Below are 25,398 nucleotides of genomic sequence, written 5' to 3'. Positions count from 1 at the left end.
GAAAGGAAAAGACAAAACAAAATAAATCAGAGTACCTGAAGGGCTCTTGCTGAGCAAACATCGGCTGACTGCCAGGGGAAATGCCAGAAAAGTAAGGCATTCCAAAAGCTTCACAGTCTCTTTTGGCTTTTAAAAAATTCACCATTCCAGTTAAATTCTCCACTACACTTTTATTTCACGAAGGGAACATTATAAATAAAAGATCTGTAAAGCCCAGGTAAATGCCTTGCTTAAGGGACCATATGTTTTCCTAACCATACGACTAATTATTGCAAATACAGACAGGAACGTATAGGTTGGGAATCTTCAGATATTGTTAGTAATGATCTGCTGCAAGGTATGCTTTATTACAGGCTCTGATGTTTAGATAGCCAGATGGCATCAGTGGCAAAAGTGTCATCTCTCATCTGTGCTTGCCTAGAAACCCTCCCCACATAAGACATGACTGGGTGAGTTGATCAGCTGGGACCCACACACTGGTTTTGCAATTACTGCACCTGAAACTGAATGCAGAATCTTGGTTTGCATAGACTGACTATAGCAGAGGACCACTGTGCTTTCCTGATTTTGTGTGTACCTAGTGTTTTGTGTGTATCTGAGAGTTTTAGTCTTAATTTTTTAAGGAACTACTGGCTCCAACTCTGAGGCATGACAAAAATGTTTAGTCTATGAGTCATTATGGAAGGACACTAGTCTAAAGCAATGCAGATCAGAAAGCTGAGGATAAATCACACAGGGAGCTGCAGATAATAGGCTTTCTGAACCAAGGAGAAATTAGGCAGCATCATTAAGAAAGTCTGTGAAACTTCTTCAGAAAAGACCTTCTTTAGGAATTAAAAAAGCCTAGTGTTTAAAAAAACTAAAATGACATCAAAGAGCTATATTCCCTCCTACAAGTAATTTACTCTTATTTTGTCTGTAATGGATGGGCTGGAATGTGACTTAAAGTGGGGGGGGGGCATGGGGGGGGAAACAGCTGCTACTTACTTTCATATTATATTTACCAATGTTCTTATTTTTAATGCCCAGTACACTGATATTCTGGAAGATGTCAGTTCTGGCAGTCATTTTATTGCAAGATGAGGGCCTAGGTTAGGAACTGCCAAGAGGTTCAAGCTGAGAGTACAGATACAATATGGGCTTATAATTATTATCATGGCAGAGAGTATAGCAATGTGATCTGAACATTTTGTGGAATTACTTAGGTTGTAGGTTGGTACAGTGTTAACCAGGGGTGATCTTAACCCGTTTTCAGAGAGGGCTTTCAATTTTATCGTCTCCTTTGTGTTGCACTATGAGGTATTTGTAACCTTTCAAAGACAAAAATCCAACTAATTTGTTCAGTCACATTGTTCAAAAAGGTAGTAAGCAATCTGCAACCTGGGCTCATTTTCCTATTTCTCTGTGACATTAAATTTAATCTACATTATTTCCCTTTACAGTATTTATAAATTAAAACCATGAGCATGCCTTAGGCATTTGGATACTTTCGTGTATCAGTTCAGACAGATGAAACAGCTTTCAAGACATAGCTTTTAAAAGTTCTTTCAGTCTGCCGCCTGAAGCAACTAATGTGCAAGACAGAATGGAGCTATGGACTGGAAGAGGAGGCTGGGTTGTGTCAGCTGAGGAGACACCATGTCATCCTTCCAACTTCCTTACTTCCTTTATTAACAGATTATCTGCAAAAGCTTTGACTTGCCACTGACTTACATTTGGAAAAATTGACTTTTTTCTGGCTGAGCTCACATTGGTTTAAATAAGTCTTCAAGCCAGTGACCACAATTAATGAGTTTAAAATTTTACTTAGCGTCCAAACCCCACTATCAGGTGCATTCATTTCAGTATCAAAAGTTAAAATTCAGAGTAGATTAAATTTTGATATGTTACAGTATACCAGGAGAGTAAAGTTTCCCTCTTGCCAAAGCTCTTGCAGTATCAGGAATGTGAAACCCTTTCAAACAAATTCCCTGTCAGTTACATTCTGAACGCACCAGAAAAGCAGATAACCATCATCATCATCATCATCATCTTCATCAACCTCCTCCTGTTTCCACTATCATTTTAGAGGACTGAAATCCCATGACAGCTTCACTGTCTTTTTTTAGTGTTAAAGAATTCATCCCCAGAGCCTGGAAAACAACTAGGAAATGTCTTGTAACACCATGACACATGTAGAAAGGTCAATATGTTTTCCCTAAGAGTGGTCTTAAATATGCTCCTGATTCCAGGCGGGCATCCCACCTCTCTTTCTCTTGCCTCTGGCCTAAAAGACTGTCTATGCTGTGAACTTTATATTCAAATTTCTCCCCAATGTCCATTCAACATAAACAACAAATTCAGTTGCTGATAAAAAAAAAAAATTAGTGCTGCAAATTTCAGAAAGGATCTTTCCAAGTTTATGTGGACAGTAGAGAGAGAATATTGTTTCCATAAAAAAAGCCCTGAATGTGGGTAGATAGAAAAAAGGGTCTGAGCATGGGCATAATGTGTACAGCTTTCTTAAGATTGAATATAGCTCTTAAGGAGCAGAGGGAATTTAAAAGTTTAGTGTTTTCTAAAAGTTAAATACTTCAATTAAGTGTAATCCAAGACTTCCTTTCATTCGCTAGCATGATTTTCATCCAGATCTTTAAAAAGCTGGTAGAAAATTTATGCTTTGTAAACATGAATGGAGGATGTTAGAAAGCAGAACACAGAATACAGCAGAATGGAAAGATGTGCCAGTCAGCACTATGGTGACCTACTTTTATTGTAGCAATCCCATTTTTGAAGACATGTCAGTATTTTTTTAGAAAAGCAGGCACAATGAGGTGTCAGCAAACATGCTGGTTATCATTAAAGATGTTGCCTGATGACTGCAAATACTTGTCTGTATGACTGACAGGCTTAGTCAAGGAGCTCCCACATTAATGTGCAGTATCATGTTCCTAAAGGAACAAATACTTTTATGGTTCTACAGTAGAAATATGTGACACGGAGCAAGATGCCCAACTACAATAAAGGTGATGGTTTATGGTTCCTTAGATTGCAAAAACTGGAGAGACACGTACTTTCAGATCACCAATGAGAGAGCTGCTTGGGGCTTTTTGTTTTGGCTTTAGACCCATTCCAACAATTTCACTGTATCTCCTATAAAAATGTTCTGTATACTGCCAAATTATCTGACTTGATTTAAAAAAAAAGTATTTTTCACAGCCATTGTCCTTTAAATAGAAAGTCATTACCCATCCTTATAAATAACGCACAGTCACATTCTGTCCTTGAACATTATGTTCCCACACAGAAAACTATCCTACAACTGACTCTATTTATTTTATTTTACTTATAAAAATCTTGATCTGTGTGTTTGAAACAATGGATCATTACACAACTCAGATGTTTACAAACTGAGGATAACATTACATGAAACTAATGCCAATAATCTACCTTCAGTAGCATTGTGAAACTATGGCCTAAACTGAAAGCAGTGGTGAACTGAGTGTTTCCGTATTTCTATTTATTTTTTTTAGGGAATAAGGGTTAATAAACTAGGATGATTTTAAAACTTGAAGTATTTTCTGGCTCACTTACTGACAGTGAATCAATATCATTTTATTGACCATGAGGACTACAAAACAAACTTTAGTTCATTAGCAAGTGAGCCAAGAAAATATGAAAGTAACCTTGAATAAATTGCAAGGCAGCATATTACTAGGCATGTGTTTTTACACTAAATTCTGAAGCTAACTGTTTAGAAAAATAATGTTTAGAAAGCACAATGAAAAATGAACAATACTTACAACCATACCGTTTAGGGACACCCAGCAATCTGGTGGGAAATCCTGAAGTAATGGTACTAAAAACTGTAGACAACCATCCCAGTGGCACAGCAGGAGCATCATTCCAATCAGATTAAAGATTCTCACCACTGCACTGGCCAGATCGTATGTCATGTGGAAAATCTGCAGACAAAAATTACAGGTCATGTACATGTTGCAAATCAGAAATCAAACTCATTTAATTCTCATCAGGCAGCTTAAAGGAAAAGAAGTGTCATCCTGAACTTCTAAAAAAGGTGAGGTTTCTAAGGCAGGATCATTAATTTGAGCACATTAATTTTAGCAGAGAACCATACTGACACACCTGACTCTTGGCTGCATGCCAGTGTTATGTAAGCTCCTGAAAAAGGCATATATTGGATAGAAGTCACCCATTAAAATGTTTTCTAAAAACCTCCTCCTCCTTTCAATTGAAGCAAGACTCACAAATTAAAAAATACCTCATAAAGCTAGTGATAACATTACTCACCTATGAGTTTGGTATCTAAATACCCAAAAGTTTTGGGAGATTTAATGATCCCTTCAGAAGATTCATTTTTGCATTTATTACCTTCTAAAATGCACAAAATTCTGAGTGAAGAATTACATTTTTTGTCTTCTACTTTTATACTTTTAATCCAATTTGTATATACCAGTCATCAATCAAAAATTACAAAAAGGTAGCTGATAGCTCTTAATAATTAGCATTTTCCTAAAATGCTGATAATCCCATGGCTACTACATAGGCTACTGTAGTAGATAAATTCATATCAATTTAATAGAGTAAGTTGGATTTCAATGTGTTCCTCTGTTCTTTCGACACAAACCATTTACATCTGAAAAGTGTCTTACAGTAAATCACACGTGAAATTCTCAAAAACAACAGAGACATTTTAAGTTTGTCATGGGCAAATTTGCTGGACAGAATTTGCGCAAAGAGCTCTAGTCAGCTGTTGATATAGTATGAAAAAATGCATTTAGCATTGCTCTGCTATATTGGTTTTAATGTACTTCCAATCTATAAATACAGACATATTTCATACTTCTTACACAAGTCAACCAACTAAAGATAAATATATGACATTGTAATATGCATAATTATCAGGAGTTATATTTAGAAACTAAAGAATGTGAAGTTGGTGTTGCATAGAATTTTAAGTATAAAATACTGTTTAGTAGTGTGACTAGACATAGAAACCAGAGGATTTAGGACTGAAAACATCAGATGGCTAGAGATATATGAGCATATTGGTTCATGAAATTTTGCATATTTAAATAAAATAAAAATCACACATAAAAGAGGGAAAGTCTGTGTTCTAAATTTTACATATCTAAACTAAAAGAAGAGGTAAAGTATCCACATTGCAAATGAGTGCAAGTACAAATATGGAGAGCACATTGTGGCGTCTTTAACTTTCTGTTCATGGGAGTTGGTCGTTGTTTGAAAATGGCAGTTTATATTCTGAGTCCCAAAATGCAAAACCTGCATATTAGAAACATACTTCAGACGCTAACACTATGTACAAAACATGTTTTTCAGTCTAGAGGGTTTAAAGAGAATGCATTCCGAATTTCAGTTCAACAGTCATTGGAAATAGAGGCTGGTAACATAAATCCTATCCAAATACCATCTAGCTGCTGTCAAAGTTGAGAAGATAACACTGATATTTAGGAGTAGGAAATGGAAATAAAGAGTCACTATTATGCATTTTTCTTGCTAAGCAATGGATTTGTGTTACAGCCATTTCAATAGCTTCAGTTTCAGTAGCTGTTACGAACCTACATAGCGGATGTGTGCACAGAAATTATTTTATTTTGAAGAACTGGAAGCAAGGATTTCTACTGGTTTGGAACACCAGCTCTCATTTGGGTTGTACTTTGTCGACATGGTTCCTATACTACAACTGCAAAGAGCAGGTAATCCCTGATCACATGAAAAGTGTTGGAACTTTTTCCCTCAAGTTTTCCATTAGGCATTGCAGTAAGAGACCCAGGGAAAGACCTGATTGCCAAAACTCTCCAGAGTTCAAAACCCAGCAATCATATATACCCAAGGCTCTGCATCCTCATCCTGACTCTGCATCTATGGGCTTAGGAACTGCGCTTCTGTGTTTGGGCTCTTCCAGGACTGTCTTATCTTGTCACTGTTTTCTTCAAAGTCTTTGCATTATTAGCGTGCCTCTGCCAAAATGGCCACATACTGCAAGAATGCTAAAAGGTTGGAAATGTTGTATGAACCCAAATCCATCAAAGGAAATGACTGCCAACAGTCTGTGTACAACACTGCAAACTTCCATCATTTCTGAAACTTTGCTCCAGAAGTAGCTTCTGTAAAGCTTAGTGTTAAAATGTTGAAAATGCTTAAACATAACCAGGATATTGTCTAGACTGCATAACATGGTAATATTTTATCAGCATTTCAAATATACCATTCTTTCATTGCTTATCTTTTGCCTGTTATAGCCTAATATTTCTGTAGTCTATCCTAATAACTGTGATGCCTCTGTGCTAAAAAAATTACTCCAACAGAAAAACCTTAAGCAAGTGTTGGAAAAACATTTTAAAAAATCTTTGCATACCCACTCTCCAGTAGATAGTATCTGACAGTTTTTCTTCAAAAAGGAACTTATGGAAATGTGTCTTTCATTGGAAAAAAAATTTAAATACTGCAAGCATACATTGTTCAATGTAAACAATATTTGCTTGTAGTATTGTATTGACATATTTACACTTAAGGGGTGGGAGGGGTGGGATGTGTTGATTTTTTTAGACTATAGCCAAAATACCCTGTGGACTGAAGTCACATACTGCATGCTTAATGTTCTTCCATTCAGGAATTGATTGTGATACCATGAAGCATGGAGGAGGAGTAAAAGAAACCAGATTTTTATAGCATTTTTTTGGTAATCACAAATTACAATTCTCATATTAATGAGATAAACCTCATTAAGACTACTAGGAGATATGTGACGTGCAGTTTTCTCAGAGATAAACTGGAGGACAGAAAAGTAATGCCATTCATTTGAGGAAATGGTGGCTTGCCCATCAGCTGGTCTTCCAGTGGGATGGAAAGAAATACAAGAAGACCACAAATCAGTTTACCTTGATTTTGCAGAACATATGTGTACTGAAATCTCTCTATTTCAACAAGTTTTTTTTTAACAAGATACTATTCATAACAAAAATAATTCAAGCATTTGCACACAATTAAAGTTAAGCTCCTATGCCCTTCAATCATGTAGTTAATATAAATGCTTGGATATCATTAAACATTTACCATGCAAAAATGCCACGCAAATAAGAGGAAATTACAACTGCAAAATCCATTTGAAAATCTGGCCACTTTATTTAGATTCCTAATTTCACACCTAAATATTTAGTTTAACTAGAAAGACAGTAAATTTTGGATGACATATTTCTAAAAAAAATTCTAGAATTACTTAGGATTACTGCTCATGAGAAAAAATTAAAATCCTCCTGAGAACTAACTGTTCCCACAGTTAGGAAAAGCTTCATAAATATTTCTCCTTTTTAATTACTACTCAACTTCATTTCAGTTTTTGTTATGTTTTTCTGTATGCATTTGGCTCTAGCACTGTCATTTTTCATAGTTTCCAAATACTTGAAAATTTTAAAAATCTAGCCTGTGAACTCACTTCTATTAACTCATAATTTCTTCCTTGATTAATTTTACAGGATTTTATCAATAGCCTGGAAACCTTTTTTCCTGAATAACTGACAATGCCTAGGACAATGGCTGAAATGGAGCCACAGATTAACAGTTTCCAGTCTTTTGGCACAATATTGCTCACAGAGAATAAGAAATTGCTAAAGAAGTCAGACTTCACATGTTTTATCTCAGTTTTCACTCACACTTTATTAATGACCCTTTTTATTCCCACATAAGAAGCAGAAAGCAGACTACTCCTTCCTCACATTTGTAATGGAGTGTATATATAAAATTGGTCCTGCTAACTTTGATTTTTGAGCCTGAGATGGAAAAACCTTTCCAGTCTTACCAGCCCATATGCTTAATTGCATTTTAGGGCTGTCATATTAAATTAATAGCACACGTATTGTTTAACCAAGCGAACACAAAAGCTGTAGAACTGCTGTCGTTCATGCACAGGTTACCTCTTCTGCATTCTGATAATTGGGATGTAGTATTTGATTAGTTGTGATTTTTAGTTCAGTTCAGAATCACACAATCATAGAACCATGAAAAAGATGGAAAAGACCTCCAAGATCAGCAAATCTAACTTCTGCCTGAACACTACCCTACCAACCAGTCCATGGCACTAAGTGCCTTATCCGGTCATTTCTTGAACACTTTCAGAGATAGTTATTCCACTGTCTTTGATTTATAGGTTCAGTTTATCTAAAAATTAATTTTTATAAATCATCAGAATTTAATTCTGATTAAATGAAGAAAAAAACTTTGGAATCTCCTAGAAAAAAAAATGTATTCAAATCTCACGTCATTGAGTTAATGCAGATACCTCTTCTACTTCTCAGAAGTACTAAAGGTGCTTAGCATCACAAAGCTATCTCAGGTTTAGCCTTCAAATGGAGACCTGCAACCTGCCGGGGGCAATATGAAATGGCACTTGCACCAGGAGATCTGAGGAGTCTGGAATCTTAAACAGCCACAGTGGGGAAAAAGGGAGAGCTGCTCATGTGCAGCTCTGGAAGGCATGCTGAAAGCTGTACTTCCAGCAGTGAAACTCCAAGCTAGACTGCAGTGCAAAATAACAGCTATGAAAGTGACAAGGGTTTTTTGGATTCTGTTTCTGGGTCAGCCCAAAATTATTAGTTTTATCCCTCAGAGCACCAACTAAACAGAGGTTATAAACAGTAGGATCTGAATTCTCCTATCTGAGCTGAATGTTTACTTTTAAGATAGCAGCTGCACCAAAGCTTCCCCAGAAATAAAATAATATAAAAGGGAGAGCACAATGCCTCTTTTTGCGCATTCATCTCTCAATCTTCTTTAAACCATGAAAGGCAGCCATGGCTTTTTTCCTTTATCTATTTCATATTTGACAAATCAACTTCAAAAGATATTCTAAGATATTCTTCATAAATATCACTTGGGATACCACAGGTCTGATTCAACTCCTACCAAAGCCAGTTTCTTTGAGAACTGCAGGTTATCACACTCTACACTGGAAATACATCTGCACAAGCAGATGTAAACAGGCATTGATTGAAATTCCTGGCTATGCCCTCAGGGTAACATTTTACACTCAACTGACTCCTGATATGTGTGCTTAATTTTATGATAAATAATTTATCATTGATAATTCAGTAGTGGGCAAAGGTATACAGCATTATTTAATCCAATTGTATTTGTGACCTTAAGCTGATGACAAATGCAAAGATCTGCTTCTGCTTGAGCTGGCCCTGAAGGGAAAACACCAGTGATTTCATAAACAGAGCAAACTATTTTTAATCAAACATATTCAGAAAAAAAAGAGCTGAGAATGGCCTATTTTATGTGACCTTTAAAATTTGTTACTTTCTAGATGGAGTCACTCTGACATTAGGTTTTATAATAGGAGTCCCATTTATTCCAATTTAAGGAAATGTACAAATAGAAGCCAACATTTGCTGATCAAAAAGAACAGAACAACAGAATAGAAATGTGACAGGTTAAACCTGAAAGCATTAATAGAACTACTTTGCTGAAGGACTATTTAGGCAAGACTTGAAAAGGTCACATATAACCAGAAAGCAATATTTATTTACCATATTTAAGTTCTGCAATATTTATTTACCATCTATAAATTCTGCAAATACCATATAATACTGTAAATTGGCCAATGCTATACTAAATATTAACTCTCACACAGGGGTCATGACTTCACTCTCAGAATGTGTGGTTTTGTTATCCTCATGTGATAAATGTGTGTCTTGACATCTAAATACAGAGTAGCAGTCACTTTATAAAAAAAAAAGCAAGCAAATGACAAAGGATTCAGGATTCTGAAATAAAATCACCAGTGCTAATTCTCACTTGTTTCTATAGAGGTGGAGGTCTCATTCATCACTTTTACTGATGACATGAAGTACCTTATTAGATAGACTAAGCATTTACCTGAAGTGAAGCAAAGTAAAAGCAAACCAAAAACATTTCACAGCTGTCAGAAAGACATAAACATAGAATACAAACAGCCTACCTCTGTAACAAAGTTCAGCTGTAACCCTTCTTAAGTCATAGTACTAAACTGAGTTTGAGTATGCGGCAAATAACACTGGAACTTGAACACGAGCATAGAGACTGACAATTTTGGCAGCTAGAAGTGTAGGTCTGCTCCCACTTCAGCACTATTTCAAGCATCAGCATCACCTGAGCTTCAGCTCAACTTCTTGATGGGTCAAATATTTCCTCTGACAGCATCACTGAACTCAAGCTGGAGACCTCTGACAGCATGGAGCTGAGCTAAAAGGGACATTTATTTTCTTTCATAATTATTTAGATCTTAAAAAGAAGGCAGCTAGGAGATGTAGCCAGTCTGTAAATGGTCCAAAATATTATTTTAGATTTTTCTTACTAGCTGAGCAAGAGGAACTCTTTTATTTCTTTTATTAATGTGAGGATGTACTTTGGCAGAAACAAGAGAAGAGAAATAAGTTATTCCCCTTCAGTCTCTGCCAAAGCAGGGATTCCCACTATGCTAAAAAGGCAGTTGAACAAGCAATGTGAATCCTAAAAAATATCACTGCTTACAACTTTTCAAATATCAGATACCTGACTGCATCTTTAGAAATTAGTATCAGATTCTGAAGTCTATATGCCCCAATTTTAACATAAATATACAAGCAGCTTTCATCATTAGTGGATCTGAAACAAGCAATAAATACCAGACTTACATTTACCAAGAAATCTACAATAAAATATATCTAAATGCAAAGCCAAGGCAGGGAGAACCTTAGGAAGTAGCAAATTCTTCACAAAAAATGCACACTTGATAAAATTTTTCTACAACATTTTTGATCATTCAAGTCTCTCAAACCCTGAACCCAATTTTATTTTCATTTTTAGGCATAACTTTGGTAGCAATTACACTCTACCCTCAGCACACTAGGTCTTTTCCAAAGAGGCGGGTATTTAGGAGAGAGAACAGAGCAGTACCCTGACTGTAACTTACATTGAAATGGGTGGAAAATGATCCAGTCCACTGGCCCCTGGATCAAACGGTGCAATTCAATCAAAATGAATAAATACAAAGCTGTTACAATGCTTTCTATGCATTTATAAATATTTTTACAATCATCATTGTACAAATGGGACACATATAACCAACTTCTTTCAATCTCAGTTTTTTCCTGACCTTCTTTTAAAATTTTTTTCAAGGTAGTAATATTTTTATCTTCCCATCTCTGTGAATACAAAATGAAATGAGATACTTTTTCATAGTATGTTAAGTACCAGAAGATTGGATGCACAAAGAAATTTGGAATTTTTTACATTTACAAAAACTGTACCTGAAACTAATGTTGTAAAACAAATTTTTCAGTAGATCTGTACATCACGTGTCTCAGCAGATGCAGATTTGGGAAGCAAAGGAAAGTGAGTGTAGAAAAGCAGAAAGTTTTCTCTTTTGTGATCCTAACTCCTCCTCAAAGCATCACTTTGAGATTTAAGTGGATGGTTCATTAAGCACAGTTCTTTTTACATGATGCCTTCTCCCCAACTCACATTGCCACACAGCTGAGTTTCAAATCAGTTGTCCTAATTATAATATGGCAGTGTAGTGATCTCATTGAAGACAATAGAAATAACGAAGAATATTTCTTCTGGGGAATTTAAGCTGATGTCTTTCTGAAGCTGATGAGGTTAATCTTCCAAACATGGAAATAATGGGCAAGGAATTGAAAATTAAAGTAATTATGTTAAATTTCCTGTGGAATAAGTTCTGAAATGAAACTGGTTCTAAATGCTTTTTTTTAATAGCATGAAATACCTTCCTTTTGAACATCCCAAGAAATGTTGCTTTATGTGGCACAATTGTTTTAATGTTTATAAATTTGAGTTGTTAAGAATAAATTTAAGCTGTGAATGAAATATGTAAAATTCCATACCATATTGGAATCTGAATTTTGCTTTTGCTAGTAATTTAATTGAAGAGTTCATAAGTCAATAGTTACAAAAAAAAAAATCCAACACTATCAGTATAATTCAAGGTAGTTGATTAGGGCACAACATTGCATGAAATTTGGAACTGTTCAACAGTTGAATGCTTAAGGCCCTAAACACATGAAATTCATTTGCTCTGCTGAAAATCTTACAATAGTCACTCATATATCATAGTAACTCAAAGGCATAAAAATCCAGGAAATAACATGTAAAAGTACATATGTGAATAAATAACTCTTCCAGGAAGGAATCAGAGATTTGTGATCTAAGTCAATGTTTCACAATATTGACAAATTATTCTAAAAATTATATAGCTAATTGAATGAAACTATAGAGAACCTTTTCTGTAGGAAGTGAAGATCATTGTGCAAAAAAAAAAGTTTACAGTTAAAATCTTACTGCCACTAAAAGTCACATGGAGGACATCTTTTAGAGTTTTAAAGGTTTAATTAAAAAGATTGCTGGGCAGGTACAAAGAACACACCAGAATTAAAATCTTAATACCTTGCCTCAAAAATCAACAGCAGAACTTAGGAATTCAGTTGCATGATAAAGAGCAACATACAGCCAAAGAACCAAACCAACAAAAACAAACAAACAAAACAAACACAAACAAACAAACAAACAAACAAAACCACCAACATTTGAAAGAAGCTGCTTTGGAAATTTGCAAATGAGTCTGTTCAAAAATACTATGTTTATTTGGTTTAGTACATAAAACTACTTCGAGCTGAATTATTCATATGCTGAATTATTCTATTTTTCTGTGTTCAACAACTGATAAATACATGACTATCATTATTAGGAAAAGTGAGAGTATGTTTGCATGCACACGAACATGATTTGCTCACAGCCCTTAATACTCAACTTTTCTACAGACAGCCTGTCAGCCTAAAAAAGTGAGAGATTGAGAAAAAAAATCTGAAAGACAAAATAGACATATAGGTAGTATTAGAAAAGAGGAAATATAGTAAGAAGAAACAAGTGTTCTTTCATGGTCTTGTTTGGGTGTTGTGTCTGATGGTTAAAATTTTTTTGCATTCAACACAGAATCAACTTAGATTTTACATTTTAATGATAGTGATTTTAACAGGCTGATGAGGGGCTCGTGTGTCTAGATTTTTTCCACTGTTTTTTGATAAAATAAATGAATATTAAATAATTAAAAACATTTAACATGGTTGTTTTATTAGCAAATGTATTTTGAAAAATAAAACTGCTTAAAAAAAACCTGTTAGTGTATAGCAAGCCTAATGTGTAAGTTCCTCTCACAGTTTACTATAATACAATCTCTCAAAGTTTATGTTTGGTAACTTTTTTTTTTTTTTTTTTAACTAGCTAATCTCATTAAACACAATGCCTAATGGGAATAATGGAAAAAGGTAGATCCACTAGACTGCACTTTCCAAAAGCTGACTCTGGTTCCCTGCCAGAGCTCTTGCTGACATTGGAGTTACCCCAGGTGATCACCTGAGGTCTCTCTGCAGAGATTGGTCTCAACATTTCATCATTCCAGTCAGATTTTATGTGACTGCCCAGTCTTGATCTGCCCAGAGATCTGCTGCTGAACACTACACGAATAAACATCTTTTGCACAATTAATGGCTTTCAGCTGGCCATTCATGTTGTAGTAGACCACACATACCATTGCTTCTCCCAGGAAAACTTCTGCCCTCTCAACTATTTTGATTTCACGTATCAACATTTCTGCTGATCTTTTCTAGATGTTATAGCCAGATTTCATTCAGACAATATTTAAATCCAGCCCGCACTTGGTGACAGGAACAACCCTGTGTGCACTCATTCCTTGCACTCTTGCACTGATCTACTGCTGGGGATTGTCTGTGGGATTGTCTGCAGCCTTTCCTAGTGGATCCACACGGACACCAGAAAAACCAGCTGTGTGCTGCTCCACTGAAGAACATGCTCCATCCTGTGTTCTGCAAACCTTACAGGTTTAGCAACCAACAGTGAACTCTTTCTGGTAAATATCCTACCCAGACGACAATGCTGAAGGCTCAGTAATTCAGGCTGCTTTCTTACAGCTTGTTGTTTATAAAAGTGACAGAATTTTATCTGCTTTCAAGAGCAATTCATGCAGCCTTTAGCTCTCTGACCCCCCATCTCCAGATGCAACCTGTTGCAAGCACACCAGCAATGAAAGACCCTCACATCAGGATGGTTGGTGCAGGTTGGTGCTTGTGTTAGCTCTTCTTTGACACCACAGGCCAGGGTTCAATGCTGTGCTGAAATACTGCAACGCTGAGCACAGCACAAAGCAAAAACATCTCTCATTTCACACTTTTTTTAACCAGATGCATTTCACTTTTTGGTTTCTTAGGGGGATTAGCATGCTAAGCCTCGCACAGCTTTTTTGCAGTCATCTCCTGCTTTGTCTCCAAAGTGCAGCTGGAATCAAACTAGGCTCATGAGCAACAGCATAACATACGTGGCAGTCTGGCAGCCAATGGAAAAGATATGGTGAAACAAAACTAAGAACTTGAAGCAAACGTGCTCTTCTTCTTTGAATTATCCCACGTGTCCCAACTTTTTTAACTCTTCCTCAAACAGAAGGAAAACTTTGGAACATTTCCTTGGGATATTTGATTCCATTTACATTGCAAGAACTTTCTTGCTGCTGACTGAATGCATTCCTCTGCTATACAGGCCGCAATCAACCTTTTTCCTTCTCCATCAGTCTGTTTCTGTCTAGTTCTATTTTACAGCTCTAAGCATACTGATGTTTTCCTTTTCTGGTTTCTCTAGGTTGCGTATATTTAAAAGAAAAGAAAGATTTCTAAAAAAATCGAACATAATTATTTTTAAGAAAAGAGTATTCCTACTTTCCTTTTGCCAATTATAAGCAATTCCAAATTGATACTGAGATTTTGGCTCACTTTATATTTTGAAAGGCAGACTCTTCTGTTACTAGACATCTGGAGGGAAACTATTTACTTTCAGTAAGTAGATGAGAATTTCCCCCTAATTTCTGTGCTTTCTCTTATTCTTGTTTTCCAGAGCATCCCTGCAGTACAATTTCAGTTAATCTATTCCATGTTCTACTTTTTCCACATCCCGTCCCTGTGCCATACCTTCTTTTTTCTTTTATACAGTCCAGTAGAGAACATGAGTATTATATAAAAAAATATTCATAAAAGAGTCTCAAGTCCAGAATAAGTAACACTTCCATCCTTTTTTTAGAATGACTGTACCCAATGGCTACCATGAAAAGGTCAGCAGTTCAACTACCACATTGTAGCAATATTGCCAACTCTGAGCCAGTATTATTGTGATTTAGGTTACTCTGCAAAACCTGTGATTCACTTAAAAATATCCTTTGGGTTGTTAATATTTGCACTCCTATCAAACTTCCCTCAAAAACTGGTGGCTAAAAATAGTTATGAAAACATAAAAAGAAAATAGTAATAAGTCTGAGATATTTGCAAAATCACTCAACTCCAGGAAATGGGAGAGAGAAAGAAAAGCATTATTTTAAGGCCTACAATAAAAATGCAAGAGTTTGCAAGTTTTTAATGATATTTTAATCATCTCCCTTTTACTAACTTAATCCTAAATTACAGGAGCCCTTTGTTTCCAGAAGGCTAAATCCTGGAGCCATTTATCCTGTGTGCTCCCTGTGCTGCAGATTACATTTCTGTGACTGTGCTGTGACGGAGAGTGAACAGCAAGAACAGTATTTACGCAATTGCAGAGTGGCAGTGGGATGGAGAGGTATTTATATCATTGCATTTGGCAGCACCAGCACTAGATGCTTCAAGTGTTTCCAAAGGCTGTGGTACAGCTAATAGCCCAAGAAGTGAACAGTGGAGAACACAGAGGTGGCAGGAGGGAGGAGAACCAATACACAGTGAAAACCAACTCATCATGCATGGAAATGGGCTAAGATTGTGCACTGTTCAGGCAGTGCCATCAGGAGCACTGGGTGACAGCACCTCACATGTGGTTGACAAGGATGGAAAAAGCATCACTGAAGCACAGAGCAACAGAAGTGATGAGTGCCAGGAGGAGCACAGGCCTGCTGCCAGCGGGGCTGCCTCTCCTGACACTGTCTGTTGTTGATTACAACATTTCCAGTTGACCAGGTTTGCCCACTTGCCATGACCACGTATGCAAGCTGAACCCTTCATTGTGTCAGGGTGTCCTGAAGTATTTTGTGGGCATGGTGGCAGACCCTCTTATTTATCAGCGCCTGTTATTTCTAATGAGGTGGTGAAAAAAAATATGAGGAGTTTCCAAGCAACCCCATCCCACAAGACAGATAATGTTTTATCTCCAAATACTTTTCCAGTTGCATAACTGCCGTGTGCCTGTGGGGTACGCATGTGTGTAGTGTCACTCTAGGAAGGAAACAGAGCAGGAGAAGTCATGGTTTTACAGAGCTACAAAAACTATTTGTCTACACAGTTCCGGTGCCGTAGAGATGTTCTATAAACAATAAGGCTGCAGGGAGCTTTCTGAGAGACTGCTGAATGTGGAGTAGCACTTACTCAATCCTTTACCAGGCTGTATTCCCTGAAGTACAATTTTGAAATTATTCTGGACAATTTATCACCTGCCTAAATGACCCTGTCACTTGGTGAGTCCACCTGCATGGAACTTGCTCTAATAGTCCGAGCCCCAGAAGCATCAATAAACAACAACCTTTTTTTTATAAATCAACCTGACAAATACAGCTCCTTCTCCTCTGATGACATGAAAAACAAAATAATATTCATTCCTAGGTCACCCACATGTTTTCTAGACATTAAAATGCCATTGCTAAATAAAATTGAAAAAAAAATCCCAACCCACAGTCACGATCATTCTGGGAAATCCTTTGTGGTTTGACTGGCTACCATCTGATTTCTATTTCTGAAATAAACACATTAAAAATAAATAAAGAAGTTGTCTTACTTTTTAAACATTCCTCATGTTAAATATTCAAACTGTGTTCTGCACAAGGCCTGCACTTACTCTGCTCATTTGTTCTTCTTTACAACATGAGCTGCAGAACAGGTCATTGTTGAGAAGCTGGAGACATGGATGCTATGGCTTATCCTTGACTCCTTGCTGGCAAACTGGACAAAACATGACAGAAGACAGAGGACTCTTCTGGGGCTGATACCCTATTTCTTCTGCACCCAGCACATGGAGGTCATATGTTTCTCACATATAGTTTCAACAAATAATGCTCATCCATTGTACACCCCTTGGATTATGGAGTGGGAGTAGTCAGTTTCTTTATATGGGGAGAAACAATGATAAATATTATTCATGTTAAGAAACCCTAAATAATTAATTACGTTTTTTTTCAAAAACAAAGGAGTTCATTGCACCATGGTAACAATAAAGCAAACATTATCTCTGAAAGTCAAACCAAAACAAATAATGAAATTACATCATTATGTTCAAAAGATGGAAAAGATTATGTAATCACAGACTAAATCCTCACTAAATCACAGTCAGGTCTCTCTCCTAGATTTTCCTTTCAAACTTTTTATTTTTCCTTTCAATTGGTCATCCCTTTCCACTTCAGTGATTATTGATTTCTCCTTTCCGAAGGAGTACAGTTCTAACACAATTATCTGCTCTCTCAGTATTTCCCTCTTAGCTACAAGCAGAATGTTATTCCATTAGTGTACTGTTAGTTCTTTTCATTAAGACACAACTGTTAAAATGGGAAAACAGTGTACAATTTGTTTTCTCACAATGGATATAATGTACCAACATAGAAGGAATATCATCTACCCTGGCTACACCCCTCAACAGTGTTTCACAACCAAGTAATTTCTGTGTGTAAAGGCAGTTCCTAACAAAGCCCCACTCAACATGCAATTTCCTGCTCCATCTCCTTTGATTTCAAAAAGATCTTTTCTTAGGAATGTAACAGAGCTCTTTTCAGGGATTTACATACATTCAGGTACCCCAGGGGAATTCTTTTTCGCAAAAGTCAGGAGGAGTTTGCTATTGTCTTCAGTGGATGCAACACTTGATTTTCTCTGTCCTTTTGGGGCTGAATTAAATTAAATGGCAGTCTGTCCCAGACACAAGAGGAGAAAGCTGTGGAGAGGCAGGCCTTCAAGAGGGAGAGACAGCTGTTTGGCAAGGATAGCCGAAAAAGAAAAGCTGTTGTTCATATGGATTTTAGTTTATTTCAAGTATTAATCCCTGTTTTACTAGATATTGCATATTTTAATTTTATGACTGAATTAGCAAAAGGATCCATTAACATTTCCTTACATGTCTCCACATAAAAATGTATGTAAGTTTAAGTTTTAGTTGTGTATCTGTACTCCTGGCACTGAGAACATGCATGTCTCAGTTATCACAAAACAGCAATGTTGTAACAGTCTGTATTAAATGTTTTTGATTTTTTTTTCTATCTGTAGCAGTAAAATTGGCCTTGCTGATGTACATGCTCTTTTCTGAACTGCAAAAAATTCGTAGATTTTGCATATTTTGAAGTTTACACAGGACTCATATGAAAATCAACTGAAGAACGTCATGTGGGCATTTACTACTCTTTTATCTTCTTCTGATGACCCATAAGAAAACACTCTGATACTGCTTCATATGTTTTTTAGCCTCAAACACTATTTAGCAGCAAGATGACAGGAAAGAGTCATCACTCTGTGTTAAATCTGGATACATAAACTCTAGGCAAGTCACCAAGCACTGAAATCCAAGACAGAGAATATGCATACAATCCATATAGTTTCCTTGCTTTCCTATTACTTATTTTACACCAGCTTTAAAAAAAAGGTTAAAAACCTGTCCTGCTAAACAGCATCACATAGATATGGCTAATCCTGGCTTAGGATGCAGAAAAAATACCATGCAGTTTAATGTATACAATGAAAACCAGGATGTCGCAACATGGCCCCACTCAACACTGCACTGGTGTGGATCTGAAGCGCCACCTGCAGTTTTGGGTGTCTCAACAGAAGAAGGGTATCAAATTGTTAGAGTGTGTCCAGAAGAGAGGGATAAAGAAGGTAAAGAGTCTCAAGGGCAACACTGGGGTCTAATTAAGTTGGCTTGCTCAGCTTGGAGAGGAGAAGGCTGAGGGGGAACCTGGCACAGCAAGGTACACTTTCCTCCTGGGGGCAGAGAAGGGGAGGTGCCGATCACTCCCTGGTGACCAGCGCCAGGACACAAGGAAGTGCAGTGAGGCTGCACTGGAGAAGTTCAGGTTTGACATTAGGAAAAGGTTCTTTACTGGGAAGACAGTCAATCCCTGGAAGGGCTTCCTACAGCACCAAGCCTCTCAGAGTTCGAGGAATATCTGAAGGATGCTCTTGATCCTGTAGTTTATTTTCAACAGTCATGTGATCAAAAGGGACGTGTGGGTAGTTTCCAATTTGAAATTCTGTGACTGTACAATGCTATCATCTTGTTCTCCTCCAACACACAGTCTATCTCATTTCAATCCAGTAGGCTTCTAGGCAATACTTCCTTAGTTGTAAAACTGCCTTGTGATTAATATTAATTTAGGACACAGTTTAATGTTCTTTTGTGTTTTTCAGCTTTGGTTACGTCAGTTCTTCTACATCAGATGTCACAGAAACAGTTGTGTTGTTTCAACAGGACTGAAGCCATCATCCCCAGTGCTACTTCAGCAATGGCACAGACGTCACCATAATGGCTGACTGCCAAGGCTTTTCTTCCTGGTTTGGGGAAGGAAGAGGGTAGGAGGTAACAGGTGAAGACTGACTCTTTTGACATCCAAACCCTATGAAACCAAGATGAGAGTGATGCCTGGGTACTCATGCAGCTGTGCCCCAGTCCTGCATTACCCTGTGTTTGTACCACATGAAAAGCTGACCCTGTCTTGTGGGGAATCTTCTGTCTTCACACAAACCTATGGAACAGCCATGTCCATATTTTGCAGCCAACAGATGAAAAAGCAGAACATATTAGTTAACATGCTAACAAGACTTACTGGTCACCAAAATGGATTCATTCATACAAGAGAGTCTTTAGTCTTATGAAACAGGTCAATCACTCACACCTAGTACACTCCTGTTTGTCTCCTCTGTTCCTGTTGGCAAGGCTTTACCAAGGAAGTATTCAAACATGTTAAAATCTAAACAAAAACACAACCATATTTTAGTGAAAGTTTTACACCTTCTTCAAGAAAATTCTGTATTCAAGTCTTTGTGTTTTGTATTTTTCACAAAATTCTAAAAAAACCTTTAGTAGAATATCACTCAGTCCTCAGACAAGAAAAATTTTATTCCATGAGTTAATGTACTGGTTTCAGATGGGACAGAATGATTTTTTTCTTACTAGCTGGTACTGTGCTGTGCTTTGCATTCAGTGTGAGAATCACGCCGGTGGCACGGAGATGTTTGGGAAGTTGCTCAGCAGTGCTCACCCTAAATCCAGGACATTTCAGTGTCCCGTGCTCTGCATTGCTCAGGTGCCCCAGAGGCTGGGGGAGCAAGGCCAGCAGAGGTGACCCGACCTGGCCAAAGGGATGTGCCCTACACAGAGCAGCATGGCCAGCACACAAACGCTGGGAATTACCTCAAAGAAGACAACAAGGGTTCAAGGACAGGATTTGGCATCTGTCAGTGGGTCGTGAGAAATTTTTTCTGCATCACTAGTCTTTCTTGGGTTTTATCTCCCTCTCTCCCTCTCCTTTTTATTACAATTATTATTAGCAGTACTAGCATTACAATGATTGTGATTATTATTGTTGTTGCTGCTATTATTATTGTAGTTGTTGTTACTATTATAATCATCTACTTTGTTTCAGTTATTAAACTGTTCTTATGTCAACACAGGAGTTCCATTTTCTTCTCTTTCCTTTATCTCCTCCCCATTCCACTGATGAGAGGAGGGGAAGGAGAAGTGAGAGAGCAGCTCTGTGGTACTTAGTTGCCATCTGGGGTTAAACCGTGACAGATGTTAACAAAAAAGGCTTGTTAGCCACCTTTATTGGCGAAAATACAGAATGTATTTTATATATCATGCATATTAAGCTATTATGATTTTGCTTTTATTTACATATAAAGTGTTTGATTATTGTGCCACCTAGGGGTATTCATAACTTATGAATTTGAATTTTTGATAGCTCAAATATTTTCATTCTTCATAGCTGCATTCCTAGGAATAAAAATACACAATAAAGAGGAAGTTTTGTTTTGCTGGCCTGACAACAGGGCATATGCTAACAACATAATGAAATTTATTTTTTCTTCTCTGTATCAGCCAGTAGCAATAAAATAAACAACTCTCACAGAAAATTGGAAAGGAAATAATCCTTATACTAGAAAGAAACAAATAGTAAGTGAAAAAAACCCCTTCTCCTGACTCAAAACTCCCACATTACCAAAACAGTGGAAAACTAAAAATCACATTAATTGGCTGTCTCAAATGTGTGAAACTCCATTTCACATGCTTGAGTTTGCATTTGATTTCCTCCAGTTCAGCATGAGCTGGTCCGGGGGAGGATTCCTCAGCAGCAGCATGAAGCCGAATGCCATGTCAGCCACAGCATCTATTTACTCACTTTAGTTTTTATTTCTTGCATTGATTTGTTTTCCTTTGTTTTGTTTTCCCCTTTGCTTGATAGCTTGTGTCAATCAGGGATATATTGGTGTTATTTTGGAGAGATTATTGATAGAAAAATGGATTAATCTACCATAGGCTACTTTCAGACACAGTTCATTGATAAAAAGTGCACTGCTTCCAAAACAAGCCTTTAATGCACTATATTGATTACAAATATGGGCTGCTAAACTTATCAAGAAGATTTTTTAATAGAAAATACTACAGCAGATATAAAATATACTGGCAGACAACTTATCCTTTCTATTTTACATGGCAAATTCAGATGACCAAACTGACTACAATCATGAAAATATTTCAATCAGGCTGCTTCAGCAATACAAATTTCTCACTGCCTTCCATCTAATGGTATGCATCTCCCTTGCAATAGTATCCCAGCACCTGACCAAACAAGAACTTTATACATTAGTTTGTTCAATAACAAATATGCATTTGCAGGTGATGCAGCATAAGCATTTTCTGCCTAACCCAGGAAAGCACTTAGCAAGTACTTTATTTTAAGGGCATGAGCAAGTGCTTTGATTCACTGGAAAAAAAAAAAAAAAAAAACAACCAGCCAAGCAGAGCTTTGTCCATCATTTTAACTTTGTGTAGGAAGGTTGGCATCACTGGAAAGCAGAGCTTTTTGTCTCTCTCCCAGCCTCTTTTGTCAGACATCAAAGAGAGGAGCACTGCTCACACACTCTCAATCCAATCTGCCCTCGCCCAAATGAAATATCCTGATATTATTTTCACAAATACAACAGTAGCAAGAAAAGCTGGTTTTATTATTTTGAATTGATTTTTCACCAACTTTCAATCTGCCTGATTTTTCAGATTATTGAATCACACTGTCATAGTAATAATTCTTCATGCTGGATACAGCCTAAAGAATCCCACATAACTGCAGAAGTGGTAGTCTATCCAGTGGAAACTATAAGAAAGCCAGACAAGTAATTTAACAAACAGTCTCTGCTCCACATAGCAGGGTTTTTTTCACAGCTTCCTCCTCTATCAAGCCCACCCACTCATCTCCATACTCAAGTAATTCAAAGATGTTACCAGAATGTCTGCAAGGTTTGAAGAATCCGTGAAATTGTACGGATTATTTAGAAAGCACTGTTCAGAAACACTGTATCATAATGGAATTTTCCAAAGAAATTGTCCAGCATTTCCCTTGGAAATGTGCAGAACTAGCAACGGTAGCACAAGAGAAAGGACTTAACTCTAAAAGTACTAAAGTCAATGCAAACATGGGCTGTGGAATCTTCATACTCAATTTGTAAATACATGGGTAATAGGGGATACAATGATAGTAACACAATAAGACTCTATTAATCCCAATAGTGATAAAAAGAGAAAAGAAATGTAAAGGATATGGGATTAGTCCCTAGAAATCCGGGGTTTTTCATGGACTTTATGGGAGATCAATCCTGCAAAATGCTGCGTATTCCATGGTCCCAATCCCGGAAAGCACTTAGCAAGTACCTTATTTTAAGCTTATGATCAGTTGCCTTGATGCAATGGGGGGGGAAAAACAAACAAACAAAAAACCCCAAACAAGCAAACAGGAGTCAGTCCATCATTCTAATGCTGCATTGTAAGGCTGGCATCACTAGCACCTTATCTTTTCACCTAACTGTAGATTCATTCTGGTTTAAAATCACTCTATTTTATTTGAAGTCTGCTTTACATCATCCTGCAGACCAGAGAGCCTCCTCAATTACATTCTTTTCTCTGAAGTTAGTGCTTCTGCATGTAGATCCTGCAAATCCTACTGTATCATTCCATGAGGGTTTTTGCATAAAATTTGCCAAAGTAATAGCATTTTTATACTTGCATTTCATTGCAATCTAATTTGATTTTCTAGCGCAATGCTCTAGTTGTCTACTTGGAAATAATCCCTCCTCTCTTCTATGTTCTCTGAGGCTACTGTTCTGCTGCATGGAAGGAGAACAGTTATGGACAATTAAAATTAGTCTAAGTGATAAAGGGAAATTATGAAATGTAAAATAAGGTTCAATAACTAAGTGTTCTTTGAGATGATCTCTCTGCATTACAAGAGGTCCTAAAAATACAAAAACAAACAAGAACCTCTTGATATACAGATTATTGACTTTCTTGTTATTACTTTAACAAGTGGTTAGAGGTTATTGGGTTTTGTACCTTTTAAATTACTGCCTTAATTTACCCAAAGTTAAATTTTTTTGAGTCAAGGACAACCAAGGCTAATTTATCTCCATCATATTCCCAATCTGTTATATTTTTCTTTCTTCAGAGAAACTTTTACGAGGGTCCCAGTTAAATCTATGTTCAGTGACAGATCAGCTTAATACACTGTCTGCCCCCCTTCTTCTACTCCGTAGAGGTGACATGCAAACTAAGAAATGGTTTCCAAAGTAGTGCTTTCAGCCAACTCCCTTTCTGATGCTGGTTTGAGACATCTTACACATTTATTTGTTTAGTTCTTCATCACCTGTAGTGTGAGATCACACGGCACTGATCACACGAGAAACTCAAACTGGGATTTATTCCTCTGCATAAAAAGAGGGAAAAATCCCACTAAGCTTTTTTGTAAGCTTGATGAGCTCACTCAGATGAACTTTTATGTCTCTCAAGGGGAACCACACTCAAACCAAACTGAGAACAAAAGAAGGCATTGCAAAAGAGCATAGTAAAACCAGCTAAATAAGGCAGGATGGGGTAAAATATCTGAGGAGTCAAGAAAATTCACTCAAATAAGATCTCAAAGACTGGTGATAGTAGGCAAGGGCATTCAGCAATATTAGTATGCTTTCTGATTGGGAAAGGGAGTATCAGAGGACAGAGGTAAAAACAGGTTTTCTTAATTCTTCCTGCAGAGCTCATGAAGAGTTAGTGAGCATGTGGTATCATACCTGAACACCATCCAAGATCTCAGATCTAGACTGCTGTGTACCTATGCTCCTCCTGAGGTACCTAAAAACCTCCTGAGACACAATGCACAGCAAGCAAAGATACTTGTGTTTGAGATGTGGCTAGATATCTATTTTGCTATTTCAGTAATTTAGCTGTCATGGTTCTAGTGCTTTCTGTTTAAAATAACAGCTCTAGCTCTAAGTTTCACCCAAATATTGTTTTTCTACATCTCACACAGAGATTCAGGCTGTCCCTGGCCAGCCACAAGGCAGAAAAAATACTTTGTACACTACTGGCCAGTTATAAGGAGTCCCCTTTGCACAGTTCCAGGCACTAGAGCCCAGGTCCTCTCTGGGTGACCAGCTCACCCTCTCTCAGGTGGAGAGAAAACAGGAGTGCACAACAGCATTTCACCTCTATGAACCTTCAGAAACAAATCTGAAATATGACATGAACTGCAATTCTCTTTCTTTTTCATAGCCTGGGCAAATGCTCTAGGATCAACTGTTTTCAAATAAAGTATCTAACTGCAGCTTTAACATGTGAATTTGGACTCGTAGGTCATCTAAGGGTTTTAATGGATCAACCCCATACACACTTATGTGAACATACAGAGAGGAGCCTATTTATGCAGACTGGCAGGTTTTACAAAAAAATACAAATCAGTTAATGTCACACGTTGACCCTTGGGATCAGATGGTGGAAAACAGTCCTGAATCCTCTTATTCAGTGCTAAGAAAGTTAACAAAGTACCAATCTCAGAATAAAAGTGAAAGGAAAAATAATTGACTTCTTTGAGTTTTTAGCTCATTAGTGCTACAGTTAAATTAGCCTGTGAAGAAACCTGCGAAGTTTTTCTCACCAATTCATACTGCCTGTGTCCAAAAATTATTCATAAATCTTATCCCTACATTTCTTTCTTGCACTCCACATGGACAATTGCAATGCTTTCTCAGCAGGTCTACCAGCAAAGCCGATTAGCAGACTCCAAGTAATTCAAAATCC

At 37.1% G+C, this 25,398-nt stretch overlaps 1 protein-coding gene across 1 annotated transcript in view; it reads right to left on the bottom strand.

The window, feature by feature from the left end:
• HCN1 (hyperpolarization activated cyclic nucleotide gated potassium channel 1) overlaps positions 1-25,398 on the bottom strand; it is a 189,484-nt gene that overhangs the window by 83,366 nt on the left and 80,720 nt on the right. Inside the window, exon 3 of the mRNA XM_058824073.1 lies at positions 3,783-3,944. Within this exon, the coding sequence (XP_058680056.1) occupies positions 3,783-3,944 (162 nt within the window). The remainder of the gene's footprint in view (positions 1-3,782; positions 3,945-25,398) is intronic.

The sequence above is a fragment of the Ammospiza caudacuta genome, chromosome Z, assembly GCF_027887145.1.
Source record: "Ammospiza caudacuta isolate bAmmCau1 chromosome Z, bAmmCau1.pri, whole genome shotgun sequence".
Classification (NCBI taxonomy): Eukaryota; Metazoa; Chordata; class Aves; order Passeriformes; family Passerellidae; genus Ammospiza; species Ammospiza caudacuta.
The sequence above is the reverse complement of the archived record's forward strand: the minus strand, read 5'-3'. Positions and strand labels throughout refer to the sequence as shown.